The sequence below is a fragment of the Fistularia commersonii genome, chromosome 33 (assembly GCF_037954325.1).
Source record: "Fistularia commersonii isolate RoL2024-O1a breed Wild chromosome 33, RoL_Fcom_v1.0, whole genome shotgun sequence".
Classification (NCBI taxonomy): domain Eukaryota; kingdom Metazoa; phylum Chordata; class Actinopteri; order Syngnathiformes; family Fistulariidae; genus Fistularia; species Fistularia commersonii.
This window is the reverse complement of record NC_141316.1, coordinates 477,331-499,968: the sequence shown is the minus strand read 5'-3', so window position 1 is coordinate 499,968 and position 22,638 is coordinate 477,331. Positions and strand designations below refer to the sequence as shown.

The 22,638-nt window shown below is 41.7% G+C and overlaps 1 protein-coding gene across 2 annotated transcripts in view; it reads right to left on the bottom strand.

Annotated features, from left to right (window-relative positions):
* Positions 1–22,638, bottom strand: part of jmjd1cb (jumonji domain containing 1Cb) — a 150,354-nt gene that overhangs the window by 82,118 nt on the left and 45,598 nt on the right. Inside the window, exon 1 of one of the 2 annotated variants that reach the window (XM_086141089.1) lies at positions 10,794–10,811. The exons of the other annotated variant lie outside the window; for it this stretch is intronic. Within the exon in view, the coding sequence (XP_085997215.1) occupies positions 10,794–10,796 (3 nt within the window). The 5' untranslated portion in view covers positions 10,797–10,811. Of the gene's footprint in view, positions 1–10,793; positions 10,812–22,638 lie in introns of those variants that run through there. 2 annotated transcript variants of the gene reach the window in all.

Sequence of the window (22,638 nt, the reverse complement as noted above, 5' to 3'; positions counted from 1 at the left end):
CATTCAAATTATTGTTGGACAAAATAGGCTTCCATCAGTGAGTGCATAACCTGATATATGGTATTGAAATACCACAATTATTGTTCCACCTGCAGAATCACATTTTATCAGGCGATTTTTTGATAACTTTTGAATTTATATTACAGGATAACGCACAAGTATATACATTTACCTAAACAAGACATTTATCAGATGCTGTTGTGGTGAAATTAATGGTATGATTCCATCAGTCCAAGATTTAGATAATATCTTCACAGAACAGATGACTTGCTGACAAACTGGTTTGGCGACAAATCGCTCCCGAAAAAAAAAACAAAAAAAAACTTGATCTAGAGGTTTAGGCTAACTATAGACCCATTTCTAATCTCACATTACTCCATTACTCTCTAAGATTCTTGAGAGTGATCGCCAATCATGTAACTCATTTAACACCGATTATGTTAATGTATTCTGGCTTCAAATTGCATCATAGCACTGAAACAGCATTGGTCAAAGTTCCTAACAACTTTTTACTTGCATTAGATAAGGGGTTTATCTCTGTTCTGTCCTTTTAGATCTCAGTGTTGGATTTGATATGATTGATAATCAAATTTGACTTAAAAGGCTGAAATGTTTGATAGGCATAAGTAACTGCACCTAAATGACATATCTTCTGTGTGCACCAAACCAAGGTGTTTCTGCAAGATTCTCTGCTTTGACCAATACTTCTTACCCTGTATGTGCTTCCTCTATACAGTATTATTAATGACATCCAGTTATATCTATAACTGAAGCCAGATAAATCCAGTGGATAAGGACATAAAAATCTGACTACCAATTTTTTTGTTGCTTACCTCCGACAAAACCATACCTTCTCTGGATGGTGTCACATTAGCCTCCAGCACTACTTCTAAAAGATTTGTCATTTAGCTCCCACACTGCCTTCTTTCACTTTCATAGTATCACAAAAATCTGGTATGTTCTATCTCAAAAATATGCAGAAAAACTAATTCATGCTTTTGTTTAACTATCTGCTGTCGGACTTAGTCGTTTAAGACTCTACAGCTCATTCAGAATGCTGCTGCATGTAGCCTACTGAGAACTAATCTGAGGGATCATGTCTCCCGAATATTGGCTTCTCTGAATTTGAAATTATTCTCCCTACCTATAAAGCCCTACATAGCCAGCATGCTGTATCTTAAAGAACAATTAGAAGCCTACCCCCCAGTCAGATCCCTACACTCCCAGGTTGCAGGGCTACTTGTGATCCTTAGGGTCTCTAAACGCAGAAGAGGGGCTAGATTATTCAGTTATGAAGCTCCTCTTTTGTGGAACCATACTCCAGTTTAAATGTTGGGGGGGGGTAGATATTCTCTCGTTTCAGAATAGGCTTAATGGGATCCTGCCTGGTAGGACTAATAAGCAATATGAGCCTTACTGTTTGTCTCATAATAGAATGTGTCGTTAAAAAAAGGACCAAGAATTGTAATCACAATTATTAACACAAACTAGCTGCTGATAGAGCTTATGGTGCTGCTAGTTTTAAATAGACACTAAACCCATATGTAATGCCTACAGTTTTCTTACAAGCATACAAAAGGTCCTCTAGAAAAGCGTGAAGCCCACTCAAAGACAGGTCACAGGCAGGAGGCGTTAGATGTTTTCCTACAAGGATGTCAACAACCCTCTACTGCAGAAGCAGCATCTGATGATGAAAGACCTGCAATCACTGACGAAGCTGACAACCTGGTCAGTTGACAGAGTGGTCTGTCAGTCTACAGTAAATAGCCGATAACAAAAGACAAGCTCTCTCTCTGTTGGCATAGCAACGCAGTTTCTGCACGCGCAACAGCAACTTTTGCTTCTTTGCATGTTTGTTCATCTTCATTTTAAAGCTCATTTTGACAACTGTGTTCAACATTACCCTCTTCATTCACATCTCTCTTGGGTTCAAATGGGAAGGATTGCACAGATGACATGTTTTTGCACCGTAGGGTAAAATGAATGGGTTCGAGCCAGGTCAACCTCATGAACTTAGACAGTGATGACGTAAACAACAATGACAGCCTGCAAATGAAAGTTTTTTTAAATTTTAAACAAACTACGATATCTTGAGAGATTTTATTATCAAATTTATGTAACTGGTATAGATATTGATCAAACAGAACCAGGGGTCGACAACCCTTAACCCCTAAAGAGCCATTTGGACCCGGTTTCCTCAGAAAAGAAAAGACTGGAAGCCGCTTACTTTTTGACGTCTAAAATAAAGGTACCACTGTATATATTGCTTTTTATAGTTAAACTTAATACAGCTTTCGGAGCGTGTAGCGAAGCCTTGACCTGAATTTTAAAAATAAATCAGGAAAAAAAAAATCACTGGGTCAGTAAACAATGAAAAATAAATATTTGCAAAATATCTTCAAAAATATTTATGTTACCTGGTTTATGGGACTTCTGCTCCTGAACTTCTGCGCACAGCTGGGACTTTACCTGCTGGCGGGTATACCGGCTTCCTCGAGCATGACGTTAATTTGAGCGGCGAAAAATAATAAATATAATTTTATTTAATATTTCAAGATCACAATAATCTTCCAACTTAGAACTGAAAGTAAAAAAGGGCTTAACACAAATGAAAAAGACTTCAATCAAATATTTAAAATTTATTTTCCCAAGCCACTCGGAGCCGCAGTGTAAAGATCAAAGAGCCGCATGCGGCTCCGGAGCCGTGGGTTGCCGACCCCTGAACAGGACAATAATGTCTTGGTAACCCGGGATACCTTTTAGGCCTTTCTGTTTGAAAAACCTAATATTTAGGGTCTAACATACCCTACCGACTCGTCCTCCCGATTGTCTGGTCCTTCAATCCACCCCAGTCCAGCCCTCCAGGACCTCCCTCTCTGGTGCCAAGCCTCCTGCCAGAAGCTGAATGTGAGCAAGACTATGGATATGGTCATCACTTTCTCCAGTAGGCAGAGGCAATCACCACCGTCATACAAGGGGAGCCAGTAGAAACAGTGAAGGAGTACAGACACCTGGGCACTGTCCCCCTGAAGTTCTCAACTAACACAGAGAAGATTATCAGGAAATGTCATCAAAGGCAGTACCTGCTCAGGAAGCTGAGGTCATTTGAGGTTGCAGCACAATCCTAACCACAATGGAGCCTCAGGGTGGCACTGGCCGCTGTCTCCCCGAGCCAGCCTCGGGGGAGCATGGAACAGTGTCCCCCCAAGACGGCCCCAAGCCCAAGCAGAGGATTGCACCAAGAAGGGCATCCGGCGTAAAACTTTTGCCAAAACCAAACATGTGAGTCAACCATAACCATCATTGGTACTGATGACCTACAGGGTACTAATGGAAATTGGGCAACTGTGGGTCGAAGAACCAAAACAAGAAGAAGAGGAGGAGTGCGTGTTCAGAAGCAGAGAGAGAGGAGGAAAGGAAAGAGCCTGGGACTGAGAGTAGGGACTTTGAAGGCAGAGAAGTATGTTAAACTGGGGCAGGACATGTTTGCTAGCTGTGAGACATTGGTACGGTGCGCTGTAGGGGTAACAGAGAAGTTCAAGGTGGAGGTGGGACGACATCAGGGATCAGCTCTGAGCCCCTTCTTGTTCACAATGGTGATGGACAGGCTGACAGATGAGATTAGACAGAAATCCCCATGGACCATGATGTTTGCAGATGACATTGTGATCTGTAGTGAGAGCAGAAAACAGGTAGAGGAAAATCTAGAGGTGGGGTTATGCTCTGGAAAGGAGAGGAATGAAAGTAAGTCGCAACAAGACAGAATATATGTGTGTGAATGAGAGGAACTCGGGTGGAACGGTGAGGCTACAGGGAGTGGAGATCAAGAAGCTGGAGGATTTCAGGTACTTGGGGTCAACAGTCCATAGCAACGGAGAGTGTGGAAAAGAGGTGAAGAGACAGGTCCAAGCAGGTTGGAATGGGTGGAGAAAAGTGTCAGGGGTACTACGTGATAGAAGACTATCGGCTAGAATGAAAGGAAAGGTCTACAAGACCAGCGATGCTGTATGGCCTAGAAACTGTTACAATGACCAAAAGACAGCAGGCAGAACTAGAGGTTGCAGTGATAAAGATGTTGAGGTTCTCTTTGGGAGTAACCAGGGTGAATAGGATCAGGAATAAGTCTATCAGAGGAACAGCACATGTTAGATGTTTTGAAGAGAAGGTCAGAGAAGCCAGACCAAGATGGTCCGGACATGTACAGAGGAGGGATAGAGAATATATTGGTAGACGGATACTTGAATTGGAGCTGCCAGGCAAGAGGTCTCGAGGAAGACTAAAGAGAAGATTTATGGGCGTAGTGTGGGAGGATATGAAGATAGTTGGGGTGAAAGAGGAGGATACGGAGAATGGAGTTAGATGGAGATAGTTGATTCGCTTTGGCGACCCCTGAGGGGAAAAGCCGAAAGAAGAAGAAGAAGGGTGAGATCTTGCATGGAGCCCCAGATCGAGGGAGATTATCAGTGGTTTTTTATGTCTTCCATTTTCTATAATTGCTCCCACACTTGATTTCTTCACACCAAGCTGCTTACCTACTGCAGATTCAGAATGTAACTGTTTGAGGTTGTGGACATGTGCCTTTTACACTGATAACCAGTTCAAAGTGGTCCCATTAATACAGGTAACGTGTGGCGGACAGAGGAGCCTCTCAAAGAAGTTAAAGATTTGAGAGCCAGAAATCTTGCTTATTTGTAGGTGACCAAATACTTATTTTACAGAGGAATTTACCAATTATTTCATTAAAATCCTACAATGTGTTTTCCTGGATTCCCCCCCCATTCTGTCTCTCATAGTTGCAGTGTATCTATGATAATAATAACAATAATAATTTATCCTTGACATTAATCCCTGTGGGGAAATTCATTCTCTGCCATTAATGGATGAACCATGAGCAGTAGGAATGCCATCCACCAGCGTCAGGGGAGCAAATAGGGGCTCAGTGTCTTGCTCAACAACACTTCGATCTCAACAACACTTCAATGCACGAGGAGCCGGGAATCGAACCATGAATGACAGGCTCCAGAGACGATTGCACTACCTCCTGCGCCATGCCGCCCGGGCTAATCCCAGTTAAATGATTTTACATGTTCAAGTGAATTTCCATTGATATTGGGTCATTTACTACTTTTCAATGGTGCAGTAAGTTTGATTTAACTGACTCACTACTATCGTACTTTTTTTTTTTACAAAATGTTTGTTTGTAAACAGTTTCCAACAGTTATGTGATATTTTTCAATCATGATGGATGCATATATATATGTAGCCATATAACAAAAATTACAGGCCTCTCTAATCTTTTTAAATGGGAGACTTGCACAATTGGTGGCTGACTAAATACTTTTTTTACCCCACTATATGCATATATATATATACTCTGACGTTCACAATCTGATGCTGCTACCCCATGTGTGCCCCAATTGACACTCGGTGAATGTTTTTCTGATTCTGATTCCAAATAGTGAGGGCTAGGCTAACCCTATTCATTATTGAATAATAATAAATTCTAATTGAATTGAATAACTGAATATTGAATAATCCCCTCTGTGCGATGAGAAAAGGCACATTCTATGCTTGTTTCTTCCACTATGATGTTGTTATTAGGATGACATTATTTGTGCCTGTCCCTTCCAACTCAACCCTCATACCACACCTGACCACCTGTAAGATACATATGTTTGTACTGGAGATGGAAACATTCTAAATACTGCCATTAGTTTCAGTTTGTGCTTGTTTCTGCATAGAGGTTTTGTACACATATTTGTATACGTCTGTGTCATGCAGCACTGAGAACAACTGGGTCGAATCAGCAGAGAAGGGAGGGGGTGCAGAAAACCATACAAATGACAGGAACAGAAATAAATGTCTGTTGCTATGGTAACTGGAAGAAGAAGTGAGTCCTGGATGAATCACATTCTTCTATGAGCTACAGTAAGCACAATCAGAAGCTGGAGAAAACAAAAAAATTCAAATTTAAATACAGTCAGGTTTTGTAATGGAGGTGTAGCAAACACTACGAAGCAGCCTCATTAATTTCCAAAGCTCAAATATGTTCATCCCTATCTGCTTTACTTCTGCTTCCCCTGCACCATAGAGTTTCATGCACAATGATAACAATTATAAACAATGATAACAATCATGCAGTATCACTGTAATTAAGACAGCAAATTTCTATTCTGATCATAATTTCGATGACCTTACCAACAGATGTTTGTCTTCATCTGCAGTAAGACTCTGGATTCTGAATACTGACTGCATGCTAAAATGGTATTGGGTTGAATGACCTTCATTGTGGTGTGATGTGCTCTTGACTGCACTAAATTTATCCACATTTTATCTCTTGCAATATTAAACATGTAAAGCTCACTATCAATGAGAATCTTACTTTGTCATGACAGCATTTAAATCTCAGAGGGAGTAATCCAGGGCCCTACAGTTCTACATATATTCTGGGATGAAATACAGGTTTCTGTGTTGCTCTGTTTGAAAAGAGATTAATTTTTCTGTTCTCTCTGCATTGGTTATTTGCATTCATGCATTAAGCTCATTGGCTATTAGTAGCTTGCATTTTATCCAGCCAGACAGGCCCTCTGTAGCAGTTAGTGATGGGCAGATTAGACACCACTGCATTGACGCATGACCGCTGTCATAAAATAGTCAGAGCATCAGAACTTGGTGAAAGGCACAGGCACCCAAGACCAGTTGCAACAAATTGAGTGAACTGATAACATGCACTGATAACCAGAGGGACAGTGGCTATTAATGATTACACATCAAAAAGTCTAGGCAAGGTCTAGGCCCCCTGAGTACATAATTTTCATAATTACCTGATAGTTTCCTACAGAAATTGAGTCATTTACATTGTATAATTTCCAGTATAATCCATCATTATTATCATCAATACTGTCTGAACTCCTATTTTACCAATAGTAAAATTAAAAAACCTTGCAGAATCTGACTTATCACAGTAAATCAAGTGATTGCCTTTTTAGTTGAATAGAACAAAACAAAAAACAACCAATAAAAGTCAACAGGGCACATTGTAGGTGTGTGTGTGATTATCCTAAAACTCCCTTTTTCAGCATGGGTATGCTCTACTTCAGACCTCTGAGTGCTTTTTTATTCAACATGCACACCATTTGCGATGTTTCCAATGGCTCTGGAATTTTGCGTGTCTCCTAGTATGTGTGAAAATTACTTGGAGATAACAAAAAGCAAGATGTCCCCACTTGAAAGATATCAATTGTATCTTAGTTCAAAAGAAGCTTTTCCATTTAATTATCTATTGACATATCTTGACGATCGTAGATACGCTTAATAGTGTTCATCCATCTATCCATTATCTACCCTTTATCCTGCAGTCAGGGTTGCTGGGACGCTGGAGCCTCCCAGGCTGTCATTGGGCAGAGGCAGGGTACACCCTGTACAGGATGATTGTAGGGCCACATATTGACAAACAATAGTAAAAATTCACACAATGCAGCCTCAGGGCAGCACTGGCCCATGTCTCTCCAAGCCTGCCTTGGGGGGACACAGGCCAGTGTCTTCCTGTGCCGGTCCCAAGCCCGGATAAATGCAGAGGGTTGCGTCAGGAAGGGCATCCGGCGTAAAACTTTTGCCAAAACCAAACATGAAAGTCAACCATAACTATACCATACCGGATCGGTCGCGGACCGGGTTAACAACGACCGCCATTGGTACTGATGACTTACAGGGTACTAATGGAAATTGGGCTACTGTGGGTCGAAGAACAAGATCAAGAAGAAGAGGAGGAGTGCGTGTTCGGAAGCAGAGAGAGAGGAGGAAAGGAAAGAGCCTGGCACTGAGAGTAGGGACTTTGAATATTGGGACTATGACAGGAAAAGGTAGAGTTGGTCGACATGATGCAGAGAAGGAAAGTGGATATACTGTGTGTCCAGGAGACCAGGTGGAAAGGTAGTAAGGCTTGAAGCTTAGGAGCAGGCTTTAAGTTGTACTACCATGGGACTGACAGGAAGAGAAATGGAGTAGGAGTTATCTTGATGGAGGAGTTTGTTAGGAATGTCCTAGAAGTCAAAAGAATGTCAGATAGACTTATGAGTCTGAAACTGGAAATTGAAGGTGTGATGCTCAATGTTGTTAGTGGCTATGCCCTGCAGTTGGGATGTGAATCTGAAGAGAAGGAGAAGTTCTGGAATGAGTTAGATGAAGCGATGCAGAATATTCCCAGAAATGTTAGTGGCTATGCCCCGCAGGTGGGATGTGAATCTGAAGAGAAGGAGAAGTTCTGGAATGAGTTAGATTAAGCGATGCAGAATATTCCCAGAAATGAGAGAGTGGTAATTGGTGCAGACTTCAATGGACATGTGGGTGAAGGCAATAGAGGGGATGAAGAAGTGATGGGCAGATTTGGTATCCAGGATAGGAATGCAGAGGGACAGATGGTGGTAGATTTTGCAAAAAGGATGGAAATGGCTGTAGTGAACACCTTTTTCCAGAAAAAAAACAGGAACATAGGGTCTGGGTGGTCAGGGTGAGCCTCCAGATGATTGGACAACTACAGCTAGTGTTATCAGGGAGACAGGTAGAAGAGCACTTGGTGTGTCATCTGGAAGGAAAGTAGATAAGGAGACTTGGTGGTGGAATGAGGAAGTGCAGGAGTATATACAGAGAAAGCGGTTAGCAAAGAAGAAGTGGGATACTGAGAGGACTGAAGAGAACAGACAGGAGTTCAGGGAGATGCAGCGAGAGGTAAAGATAGAGGTAGTAAAGGCAAAACAAAGGCATACGATGACTTGTATGCTCGGTTGGATAGTAAGGAGGGTGAGAATGATCTATACAGGTTGGCAAACAAAGATAAAGATGGAAAGGATGTACAACAGGTCCGGGTGATTAAGGACAGAAAGGGAAATGTATTGACTGATGCTATACGAGTGATGGGAAGATGGAAAGAGTACTTCGAAGAGCTGATGAATGTGGAAAATGAAAGCGAGGCAAGGGTAGAAGAGGGGACTATTGTAGACCAAATTAGTAGCACAAATTAGTAAAAGTGAAGTGAGGACGGGATTGAAGAGGATGAAGAGTGGAAAAGCAGTTGGTCCTGATGATATACCTGTGGAGGTGTGGAAGTGTCTAGGAGAGGCAGCGGTAGATTTTCTGACTAGATTATTCAACAGGATCTTAGAGAGTGAGAAGATGCCTGAAGATGGTGCCTATTTTTAAGAATAAAGGGGATGTGCAGAATTGTAGCAACTACAGAGGGATAAAGTTAATGAACCATACAATGAAGTCATGGGAAAGAGAAGTGGAAACTAGACTGAGAGCAGAAGTCAGCATTTGTGAACAGCAGTATGGCTTCATGCCTAGGAAGAGTTCTACAGATGTATTATTTGTGTTGAGAATGCTAATAGAAAAGTACAGAGAAGATCAGAGGGAGTTGCATTGCGTTTTTGTAGACCTAGAAAAAGCATATGACAGGGTGCCACGAGAGGAGCTCTGGTATTGTATGAGGAAGTCTGGAGTGGCAGAGAAGTATGTTAGACTGGTGCAGGACATGTATGCTAGCTGTGAGACACTGGTACGGTGCGCTGTAGGGGTAACAGAGAAGTTCAAGGTGGAGGTGGGACTACATTAGGGATCAGCTCTGAGCCCCTTCTTGTTCGCAATGGTGATGGACAGGCTGACAGATGAGATTAGACAGAAATCCCCATGGACCATGATGTTTGCAGATGACATTGTGATCTGTAGTGAGAGCAGACAACAGGTAGAGGAAAATCTAGAGGTAGGGTTATGCTCTGGAAAGGAGAGGAATGAAAGTTAGTCGCAACAAGACAGAATATATGTGTGTGAATGAGAGGAACTCGGGTGGAACGGTGAGGCTACAGGGAGTGGAGATCAAGAAGCTGGAGGATTTCAGGTACTTGGGGTCAACAGTCCATAGCAACGGAGAGTGTGGAAAAGAGGTGAAGAGACGGGTCCAAGCAGGTTGGAATGGGTGGAGAAAAGTGTCAGGGGTACTACATGATAAAAGACTATCGGCCAGAATAAAAGGAAAGGTGTACAAGACAGTGGTGAGACCAGCGATGCTGTATGGACTAGAAACTGTTACAATGACCAAAAGACAGCAGGCAGAACTAGAGGTTGCAGAGAATAAGATGTTGAGGCTCTCTTTGGGAGTGACAAGGATGGATAGGATCAGGAATGAGTCTATCAGAGGAACAGCACATGTTAGATGTTTTGGAGAGAAGGTCAGAGAAGGCAGGCTGAGATGGTTCGGTCATGTACAGAGGAGGGATAGAGAATATACTGGCAGACGGATGCTGGAATTGGAGCTGGCAGGCAAGAGGTCTCGAGGAAGACCAAAGAGAAGATTTATGGGCATAGTGAGAGGATATGAAGGTAGTTGGGGTAGTTCAGGTAGTTCATTAGATCATCAGTGGCCAGGGACAAGAACAGATGTTAGCCGCATTAGTTTGAATACCTTTGAGCCACTTAAATCACCCAACCACTTTTTAATCCACAGACCACTTTCATCTTGGACAACTTTTTCATGGACTGGCATAGGAGGGTTGTCATTTTTAAAAAAAGACATTGTGTGGCGGACATGAAAGGGTGTGGCCTCTCACCCCTCGGGACAAAGGGTTGGGGGGTGTGGTTAAGCCGAGTATATATGGGCAATCCCGGATGTTCAAGTTCTAGTTGTTTCAAAGTTAAAGAGTCAAGCTCCTCCACCCCACCCCCATAATTTAATCGCTGAAACACCACAATAAAAATTCAAATGTAACCACCAAATTATTATCACACCAAGATCTACTCACCATTATGAAGAGTCAGTGGGAGCCCTGAGCTTGTTTCTCTGCAACTAGACAGTTCCATCTGGGGGTGATGGTAGACAGTGACTCTTCAAGTATATTCCTTATGACCAGTGTAATCCGTAATCTTGTTTTAGACCTTGGTAATTGTTCTTTTCTCCTTTTTTTCTTTCAAAAAAATCTCAGAGCTTGTCTTTTAATGCAGGGTAATTGGTATCTATTTGGTGAAGTAGTTTTAAGGGTTTCATGGCTTCATTAGCTAGACTAGCATGTTAATCACCGGTTGCGATGAATCCAAGGTTAGAGTAAGACACTTGGTATTTGCTTTTAAATGCAGCTCCTTTTCTCAGCACTCTAAGTCCCTTCCGGTGACCTTTGGCTCTTTCTTCCTTTTCAAATAAGCTCCCTAGTTACATTTGTTGGCTCTCCGGTGACATTTGAAGTAGTAATTTCTCAAAATACGATACCCAGAAGAAATAATAATTTTAAACAAGTTTATTCTTTCTTTATGGCCCAATACCAAATGGTCACTGGCCTGATGCTGGTCCACAGCCGGTTAATGCAGCACTCCCCCTTGCAATAAAAAGGGGGGCTCTGCTTCTGAGTCGTTATTATATTCTATCAAACAACCACAGGTAAACCTTTTTTTATATTCATCCAGTCATTTAAACCTTGATTTATTTTGTTAATTTCACCAATCCAGCGCTGTAACTCATATAAAAAAGACCTTGAATATTGAAAGGAACCTAGCCTGGGAGGACTAATGGGCATAAATATGCTTTACTGTTTGTCTCATACAAGAATGTGTTGTTAAGAAAGGCATGGGAATTTCTTCAATTCCATCATTTCTTAAAAAAATAATAATAATCACACTTTGTAATATATTTGAATTCAGGGAGGCTGCCATTGTTTTTACTGGTGCAATGCATGCTGAGTTGATGACATATACTGTACTTAAGTGTTAAAGTAGTGTTAACGTTTACTCAGTGCAGTACAGTATATATGGTAATAAGAACACATTGTGCAGCTTTTGGGTGCAATTTTGAGTCCAAAGGACACAACGGGACTGATACTAGTATGCACAGCTTTCCAAAGGACAAGAAGAGAAGGAGTGGGAGAATTGCTTCCTTAAGTGCACATGAGAAAAAGTGGAGCCCCTTACAAGACGCTGCCTGTAAGCATAGCGTTGCAGTTGCCACAAGTACACCAGCAACTTTTGCTGACTATTGCCTCTTCGTTTATTTGTTAATCCTTTTTTAAGCTCATTTTGACTTCTGTCTTCAGTCAGTATTACCCTCCCCGTAAACAATAAACATACAACTAAGTTGTTTTTTTTTTTACAATTTTAATAGAAACTATGGTATGTTGAGAGATTTTATTATTGTTTTTATGTAGCTGATACAAAAATTGACTAAATAGGCCAATAACATCTTGATAACCGGGGATGCTTTATGTGTTTAACTATCTATGCACATTTAATTGACTATGACGCTGACAAACAATTAAAAAAACCTTTGCCATTGATTTGCGGAATGTAACATGGATCACATGGTTTAACAAAAATATATTAATTTTTCTCTCCTCCTGCTGAGCCTTCTTGATAAAGATTCTGAATAATCATTTGCCAGATTTTGTCATGGTCTACAAACAAAAGTAGCATATGCATATAAGCATGAAAAGGATGAATCACCTTATTTGATGGTGTATGATAAGAAATACTCTTTCAGTACCTGAATATACGAATGCTTAAAATGTACTAACATTTTAAAATTAGATACAGAAGAGAGTGACTAGGAATGTTATGCACATGTAAGTGATAGCAGGGGCAGAAGAGAGGCCTGTTGTGAAGGTTCAATGGTATGTAATTAATTGAAGGGGCAGGATAGAAAGGGAACAGATGAGCAGAAGCAATCATTTGACAACAAGAGAAAACCCTCTTCACACACATACATGTGCATGTGCATGTGAATGCATGCCAAAAACACACTACACACACACACACACACACACACACACACACACACACACACACACACACACACACACACACACACACACACACACACACACACAAATGAACACAGAGAAAGTCTTGGGAGAGAGAGAGAGAGAGAGAGAGAGAGAGAGAAGGAGAGAGAGTGATAATAAACCAGATGGATGGACATGATGAAGAGAAAGACTTGGCAAACATGGGAAAGAAAATAAACAGAAGAAATTGAGAGCAAGGGAAACAGCCTTAGGCTTAAGATGTGACCTCGCTCCCCTCTATTCTTCTATTCATTCAGAAGAATACCTTTATTGTGACATCCAGTTATACATAGAGCACATCAACGAAATTTGACCAATTTAACTCAACATGGATGAACCATGAGCAGAAGGCAGCTAATGAGCTGTTCAGTGTCTTACTCAACATTTTAACTGCTATGAAGAGGGGGAGAATTGAAACAGGAATGTTCAGTTCCAAGGACAACTGCTCTAACCCTCTAAGCCACACCGCCTCCTCCTGGCCAGTATGTGTTGGCTCAGGAGAAAGGTGAAGGGTGGAGGACATAAGAGGAAGATAGGAAAGGAAAAGGCATGTCTAAAAATAGAATTGAATCATTGTAAACGTATACATACAAAAACAACTCTTCCATTTACCATTGACTTTAGACACCTATCTGTATCATATCATATCCATATCTTTCATGTGGACATGCCACCTTTACAGTACTAGTTTGTCCCATGGTGATTAGAAAGCATCCAAATGATCCACTATGATGCGAGTCAAGTGAACACACGTTTGCTTTTCTGCTATGACATACATTCAGGTTCCAATACATGTGTTTGTTTAAGGTGTGCCACTGTTTTAGTCACAATTGCAGCAATTCAGTGTGTACACACCTTGAACAAACAATACGTTCCATCCATATACACAAATATAGAGATCATTGGTTCAGCGGTTTACTTTACAGATTTCTTACAATGCTTGCTATACATTTGGTACAAATACCACTCAGTGAAACAACCAAAAAACAAAATTGTTTCATACTGTGTGTCATATTGTAAAGACATTTCCATCCATAAACCAAAGGGGTGGCATTGGAAATTGTGTCATGATCACATTTCCTGCTGAAATTCCAATTGTTGGATTTTACTGCTGTCGCTTGCATATAAATTACATTTCTTTAGTAATAGATGTTTTCTATCATGTACAGTAGCTGTGATGCCAATGAAAACAGATGTGCTGTACCATATTGTCACAATCTGTGATAATACATGGTTTTGTTTGAGAGTCAGGTGGTTAAAATGTTTATAGTGCTATATGTCATAATCAAGCAACCCCACAAGGCATGTAATTTCCAGGTGTCATGGGGCCTAAATAAGTTGGCAAATGTCAAAAGGCAGCCTTGATGACAATTAAATTAGTTAATTTGTATTGTTAATTAGATATATATTTATCATTTCAACAAAGACCCCTCTTACAGAACAAATGTTAACTTCCCACATCAGATGAACTGTTTTCTGTTTGTAATATTCTTTTATTAGAAGTTTTTGTTAGAAGCCAACTGAAACATTCTGACCTGCAGCTCTGTGTATAATTTGCTAAAGATGACAGAAATTGTCAAAAGTTATCATAGCAGTGGTCATAATTTAAAAATATGCATCTCTGTCTTCAGTCACTGGAGCTATGTTAAGCTATGTGAAGCTTCAAGCCCACCACAACAATCCAAAGTTGGCTCACACACCCAAGGGTGTGTGCCCTCCCCATTGTTCTTCACTCTCTACACCAATGACTGCACTTCAATAGACCATCTCCTTATCCATCTACAATCTGAACTTTGCAGCTGCACAACCAAAAGTCTCAGGTAATAAACATCACTGCTGACATTTACCCTGACACAACCTATACTGTTTTATCCCTTCTGACAGGAGGTACAAATCACTGTATACAATCGCTACCAGACATAGGAACAGCTTTTTTCCACTATACGGTACTCTGACAAATCTGGCACCCCACAACACCACACACCTTTTCATCTATATTCTACTCTTATCCATTCTCATTTGTATAGCACTTTGATGGAATATGCTCTCTAAATATATTTTTCATGAGGCTCTTTCAGTTTTATTGGACAGTGGGGAGTTTCCGAATGTAAACAGTAGAGTTGGGGGGATATTCTAAGTTACAATGGCTTGTTGTGCAAATGGGAAGGTTGTTGTGTAGAAACTAGGTCAAAGGGGCCTATTGTGCGAATGGAGATGTCTTTAAGTGGGAACAAAGGCTTTCCAAATATGTTGGACCCCAGTTATTCTGCCTTCGGTGGGTGATGGGATGTTCTGGGCCCAGTGGTGTAGAGTTCTGATGACCCCTAGTTTCAAAGGGTCGACGTGTGTCAAAGACCAAATATTGATCAGTGTGCGTTGTTTTCCAGTAAATCAAGGTGCTCCAGTAAATCTTGATGTCTAAGATTTACCAGAGACCAACGCATCTTGTTTGCATAACAAGCATTCATTACTTAGACCAGGCCCCAACCCTGGAGGTTATATTCACACACACACACACACACACACACACACACACACACACACACACACACACACACACACACAAAGACACGTAAACACACACACACACACACACACACACACACAAAGACACGTAAACACACACACACACACACACACACACACACACACACACACACACACACACACACACACACACACACAAACACACAGAGTCAGGTCACCAAGTATTTGATCCCTTTGTGATTTCAAGTTCTCCCACTTAGAAATCATGGAGGGGTCTAAAATTTTCAGCACTGGTGCATTTCCACTGTGAGACAGAATTTAAAAAAAGCACCTATTTGAGGTTGTTAGCTTTCTTAAAGACACCTGTGCAGCCCACAATCTGTCAAAAGTGTAGCAACCAACATGAGTAAAGCCAAAGAGCTGTCAAAAGACACAAGAGACAAAATTCTTTTGACCCTCACAAAGCTGGAAAGGGCTACAGCCAAGAGGCCTGGTGAAAAAACAGCTGTTGGAGCCGTTGTCAGGAAATGACAGAGGCTAATGATGACTGTCAATGTACCTCGGACTGTGGCCCCCACGGAAGATCTCTCCTCGTGGGGTATCAATGGTGCTACGAAAAGTGAAGAACCAACCTAATACTACATGGGAGGAACTGGTTAATGACCTGAAGACAGCTGGGACCATCGTTTCCAAGGCTACTATCAGTAATACACTCTGGCGTAATGGTTTAAAATCATGTATCACACAGATGGTTCCCCTGCTTAAGTCAGCCCATGTCAAGGCCCATCTGAATTTTTCCAGGGACCATCTGGATGAGTCATGGGAGAACGTTTTGTGGTCAGATGAGACCATAATAGAACTTTTTCATCTTAACTCCATTCACCGCGTTTATACGAAGAAGAAGGATGAGTATCATCCCAATAGTACCATACCTAAAGTGGGGTATGGGGGGGGTCAGCACTTAGGTGAAATTTTCAGTGTCTTTCAGTGTTGGACTGCGGTACCTCCTGCGCCACGCCGCACATGCACACGCACACACACACACACACACACGATTGCAGATGACATTCTGATCCATAGTGAGAGCAGAGAACAGGTTGAGGATAATCTAGAGGTGGATGTATGCGCTGGAAAGGAGAGGAATGAAAGTTAGCAACAGCGATACAAAGTACTGTATTTTTCAGACTATAAGTGGCAGTTTTTTTCATAGTTTGGCCGGGGGTGCGACTTATACTCTGGAGCGACTTATGTGTGAAATTATTGAGCTCTCTTGCCCTGATGTGTGTCTGTCTGTGTCTGCGTGTGTGTCTCTAATATATCAGCTATCGTCACACACACATGCCAACCAATCAAAATTGAGCGGGGGCGGGTCATGGCAGAAGTGCGTTGTGAAAAAAGATGCTACCAGCGACTTCTGTACCTATGAAAATTGATCATTTCAACAGTTGCGATAACTTATAAAAACAACTGAGAAGGACTGAACAAAAATGGCACACAAAAGAAAATCATATTCTGCAGGTAACAAGCCGGAAGTAGTTAAATGTGCAGCCGAAAACGGCAATCGAGCAGCAGAAAGACAGTTTAAAGCGAGAAACTTGTAAGGGACTGGCGAAAAGCGGAGGTTACTCTTACTGAAATGAAGAAAACTAAAAAAGCTAATCGTGGGCTAAAAGCTAAATGGCCACAGCTAGAGGAACAAGTTCACACATGGGTGCTTGAACAACGTGCTGCCGGGAGAGGCTTATCAACAGCACAGTTGCGTCTTCATACTCAGGTAGTTGCCAAGGAGATGAATATAAATTACTTTGCGGGAGGACCTTCCTGGTGTTACCGCTTCATACAACGCAAAAGCCTTTCTATCAGAGCAAGGACATCATCCTGTCGGGATTCAGAAAGGCTGGAATGATTGGAACTGCAAGTGACGATGACTCTGACGTAAGCGACGTACCTGTAGAAGAGGAGGCAGCGCATTGTCTACCTTTTGAGTTGGCGGAGTTGTTCAGAAGTGACACCAAAGAAGAAGATTTCTTTGGACTTAGGGATTAAGAGTGACAACGATTGTTTGTAGCATGTGTTATATGCTATAGTTATTTGAATGACTCTTACCGTAATATGTTACGTTAACATAGCCTACCAGGCACGTTCTCAGTTCGTTGTTTATGCGTCATATAGGCTATACTTCTTCAGCCTGTTGTTCTCTATTCAATTTTCATTTTAAATTGCCTTTCAAGACGAAATGTCTATTCTTGGTGTTGGATTTTGTCAAATAAATTTCCCCCAAAAAATGCGACTTATACTCCAGTGCGACTTATATGTTTTTTCGTTCTTTATTATGCATTTGTGGCTGGTGCGACTTATAATCCGGAGCGACGTATAGTCCGAAAAGAACAGTATATTTATGTGACTGAGAGGAACGTGGGCGGAACGGTGAGGCTACAGGGAGTGGAGATCAAGAAATTGGATTTCACGTACTTCGGGTCAACAGTCCAGGGCAATGGAGAGTGTGGAAAAGAGGTGAAGAGACAGGCTCAAGCAGGTTGGGATGGATGGAAAATAGTGTTAGGGGTACTATGCGACAGAAGACAATCAGCCAGAATGAAAGGAGAGGTGTACAAGACAGTGGTGAGACCAGCAATGCTGTATGGCCTAGAAACAGTTACAATGATGAAAAGTGACGAGGCAGAGCTAGAGGTCGCAGAGATGAAGATTCTTCGGTTCTCTTTGGGAGTGACCAGGATGGATAGGATCAGTAATGAGTCTATCAGAGGAACAGCACATGTTAAATGTTTTGGAGAGAAGGTCAGAGAAGCCAGACTGAGATGGTTTAGTCATGTACAAAGCAGGGATTATGAATATATTGGTAGACAGCACTAAAGAAGTGTCACAGCAGGCCCACTTGCCACAGCCAGCTCCAGATAATTGGGACTTGTTCAACTGCCCACACCTGTCCCGTGTTTGACTAATCCATTCCACCTATATGGCTCCCTTAAAAAGAACCCCTGAAACTAGGTATAAATTGCCTCGTCTTGTTGTCAAATTGAATTGCTGTTTCCTGTGTCTAGTTACTGTTGAAGGGCCAAGAGGCCAATTTGTATAGCCTTCAATAAATTAAAAGAAAGTAATTACTAACTACAAGTGTCTGCAGGTCTGTAATGACAATGGAGAGGCCTCTAGCTTCCAAGCCAGACACCATCACCAAACTAGACAACAGTCTGCCCACTCTTAAAGTCACCTTCCTTCTACAGTTCTTCTCTAGCGCTGGAGATGTAGTGCGCAAAATTCCAGACAGAGCAAGCCAAGATAGCGTACATAATTTCTTTGCTCACAGGAAGGGCACTTCAATGGGCAGAAAGCATTTGGTGACACAGGGGCTCTGTCCTGGAGTCGATGGACAACTTCAAACCTTTTAGAGAGGTCTTCAGTTTTCTGTCAGTGGCAAATCTATTCAAAACCAACTACATGATATCTCCATTCAGTTTTCTTTTTGAAAAGGTGGTGGGTCTGCGCACCTGTATTGATTACAGGACGCTTAAGCTCCTATTAAATTCAGGTACCAACTCCCCCATTCCTGTGGCCCTGGAACAGCTCCAGGCAGCACAGATTTTCACCCAACTTGACCTCACAAGCACCTACAACCTCATTCTCATCAGAGACAGTGACGAGTGGAAAATTGTTTTCATGACCCCCCATAAGCCACTATGAATATCCAGTAATGCCTTATGGATTGGGGAATATCCCTGCTGTATTCATAAGTTTTGTGAATGAGGTATTTTGCCCATTGTTGAATACATCTGATTGTCTATATTGAGGATGTGTTGATATCCTCAAAATATTTGACCACCATCATCAGGTGCAACAAGCGCTTTCCATTCCTTGCCATTCTCAAGAAAAGAAATGCCAATTTGACCACACTAAAGAGGATTTTTTTGGGGGGGTGGGGTTCCTGAATAGGTGCTGAAGGTTTCCATTGATCGCCACAAGAATGAGGTGATAGTAAATTGGCTCAAACCATGTAGTGTAATGAAACTGAACAAGATGGGGCAAAATTACAGCATGGGGGACTGTGGGTTGCTAGCCATTAAACTGGCCTTGGAGGAATGGTGCCACTGGCTAGAAGGAGCCACCCAGCCTTTTGTTGTCCTCATGAATTACAAGAATCGAGAATACCTCAGGTCTGCCAAATATCTCAAGTCCAGTGGGTGTTGTTCTTTGCTCACTTTGACTTCAAATTTGTCCACCGCTCTGGGTCCAAAGATGCTCTATCCCGCCTGCAGGGTTACCCTGAGAACTCTGTCTGCCCAAACACATACTATCTGCACATGTGGTGGTTAGTCCAATACAGTGGGCCCTAATGGACAAAGACTGCTACAGAGGACCCAGCTCTAAAAAAAAAATACTCTCAAGAGAACATGGAGGAAATCATTACACAACATTACAACATTACACCCATTCACTTGAAACATATTGATTTTATTGCTGTCAGATTTCCTTCTTGCAGAAGGGGGAGGAGTTATATAGTTTGATAGCCACAGGCAAGGTTCTGTGGTTATCCACAGTGGTGTCAGTCTAGAGCTGAAAGTGCTCTGGCAGGACTTTAGCACAGCATGCAAGGGAGGAGAGCTGTTGTCCCTGATACAGAGCAGCTTCTTCAGCATCCTCCTCTCAGACACCTCCACTAATGAGTCCAATTCAACTCCCAGGACAGAGTCAGCCTTCCTGTTGAGCTTACTAAGTCTGTTATCGTCAGCTGCCTTCAGCCTATTGCCCCAGCGCACTAAAGCGTAGAAGATGAAAACGTTGCGATCAATCATTACAGTAAATTTGTGGTATAATTCAAATACCTGGGATCAATAATTAGTTCATCAGGAGATCTGGAACCAAAAAGCATGAACTTTGCAGAGCCCTAGCGGCCATCCTTCAAAGTCCCCCCGATGGCATCCACACATACCACTGAATCCTGTGTGCACTTTTTCCAGGTTTGATGCCTTCAACAGCAGGGTGCAAAATCGAATACAGCTATATTGCTGGACTAGCTAGCCAACCCCTCATGCATTGCAGCACAGTGCTGAGTCCACTGGCAATGCCATGCACTGCGTCTCCCTGAATCATCAAACTCACGCCATCCTCAGCTAAGACCCAAATAGTGGTAAGGCGCCCTCGGGGTGCACCCCTGACTCAATGCTTCAACCTCAGGCTTTGCAATATCACCTTAGACAAAGCACCTAACATTGCCCAGAACAGGTCAAGATGAAGTTTTGTGCATCTGGTTGGCTCTGCACACCTGGTATAAAAGGATTAATGACATAATGAGTGTGTCCTGTTAATTACCTGTAGGTGCAGTGAAACTAGGGTGAAGAAAGGAAAGGACGCATTGTTAACAAATGTAAAACACTGAAAAAATCTCATGGATACAAACCGAAATAGGAAATACTCTGAATATTCAAGGAAGACAAAGACAGAAAATGGTGAACAACTTTTCTGCTTGTCCCTTTCTCCCTCTTGATAAAACTCTGAAAATAGGTGAGGTGCAATGAAACAATGATTCAGTGGAATGTGGGGCAGCAGCTACAGACGCAGTATGGGAAAATCCCTCTCATCTCCTCCAGCCATTATGTCTGCCCTCAGACTGGACACATTAGAACTGTGAAATGACTTAAATACATGCATTCTGCAGAAAAACAATTTTCACCAGATTGGTCTATATGAAAACAGGAGATGTGTTTGACACACTGAAATACCTGCAACAGTGTGAAAAAAATTCATATCAATGTAGTAATAATGATAATAATAACAATAGTAACAATAATAATAATAATAATAATAATCATCATAATACATTGGAAAACAATTATAGTCATTGAAGGAATATAAAGAACTTTACAAAAAATACCCCAACCCCTGCAGGGCCTTTTTGGATCTGTTACTATGTGTTTGGCCAGTGCACATGATAAATAGAAATCAAAATGGAAAGGTGGTGCTTGGACTGTGTAAGGTAGCCAAACTACTTAGATATCAGTATATTTAACATCATAACCTTGTGTACATCTTCCTCAATATGGTAATGGTATAATCCCCCTAGAAATGTTTATTTCGAACATTTGAACTTTACAACAAAGTACTAAATCTACAATGAAGCTCAAGTATAGGAATGAAGGCTTGGATTTCACCCAGTTAACATACTACAATATAAATAGATAATAGCTAGAGACTTTAGAAAGGACAGGGACAACGATAATCAAAAAAGGATTAAAAAAAAGAAACAGGAGCAATGGTTCAGTTGCAGATAGTGGCTAGTCTTACAGTTGTGCCCCTGGCCGGTCATAGTGTTGTGTTGTTCAGACTGCTTTTATACAGTCTGATATCAGTGGGCACAAAGGAGTATCTGCAGCATCCAGTTCTGCATCAGAGTGGGATGATCCGTTGGCTGAATGAGCTGCCCATTAGCCATGGCGTGTCGTGCAGTGAGTGAGAAGGATTGTTTTTTAAGCCTGTTGGCCGCACCAGTCTTGGCACTGCCCCTACACATAAAAACAAAGAAGTGCGCGCTGGCTACCTTAGACTGAAAAAAGGTCTTGAGGAGTCCACCTCAAACACTAAACAAACTCATATCTCCTAAGGAACATCATCCTGCTCTGAGCTTTCCTGTAGAGGGCATCTGTGTTATGGGTCTTGTCTAGTTTATTATATATGTGTGGACTCAAAGATACTTGTATGAGTCCACCATCCCCACCACCTCGCCCTTGATGGTGATTGGTATAGGTCTCCACTGCTGTGTCTTCCAGAGATCCACCACTCCTGTGTCATGCTGATATTGAGTTGCATAGGGGGATGCATTAGACACTCTTTTTCATCATTTTGCAACAAACCTGGAGCTTCATTTTTTGACACACACAAGCATCTACTTTCAGGTACAGCATCAGTGGAGGAATGGCATATTTTATTTACAACAGAAATATGTGGAAAATACAAACTCCACTTTCATTTAGGTTAGGTTTAGAAATAGATACTAAGGTTGATGTAAATATGACACTCCAGGTTCATTGACAATTACAAAAAGGGGTGTCTAATGCATCGGTATGTAATGCTGAGGTAACTTTCACATTTTGTCAGGCAGTTGATGCATTGAGAGAAAGGATGGGTGCCCCCTATCACACCAACTAATGCATCTTTCGTCTTTCTTCAAATTGCATCTCCTCCTTCACCACATCTGCAACACATCTCCTCTTTGGTCTTTTCTTATACCTCCTGCATCTCCAGAATCCTTCTACTAATATACTCACTATGTCTTTTCTTCATATAGCCAAACTACCAAAATCTGGCCTCTCTTGACTTTATC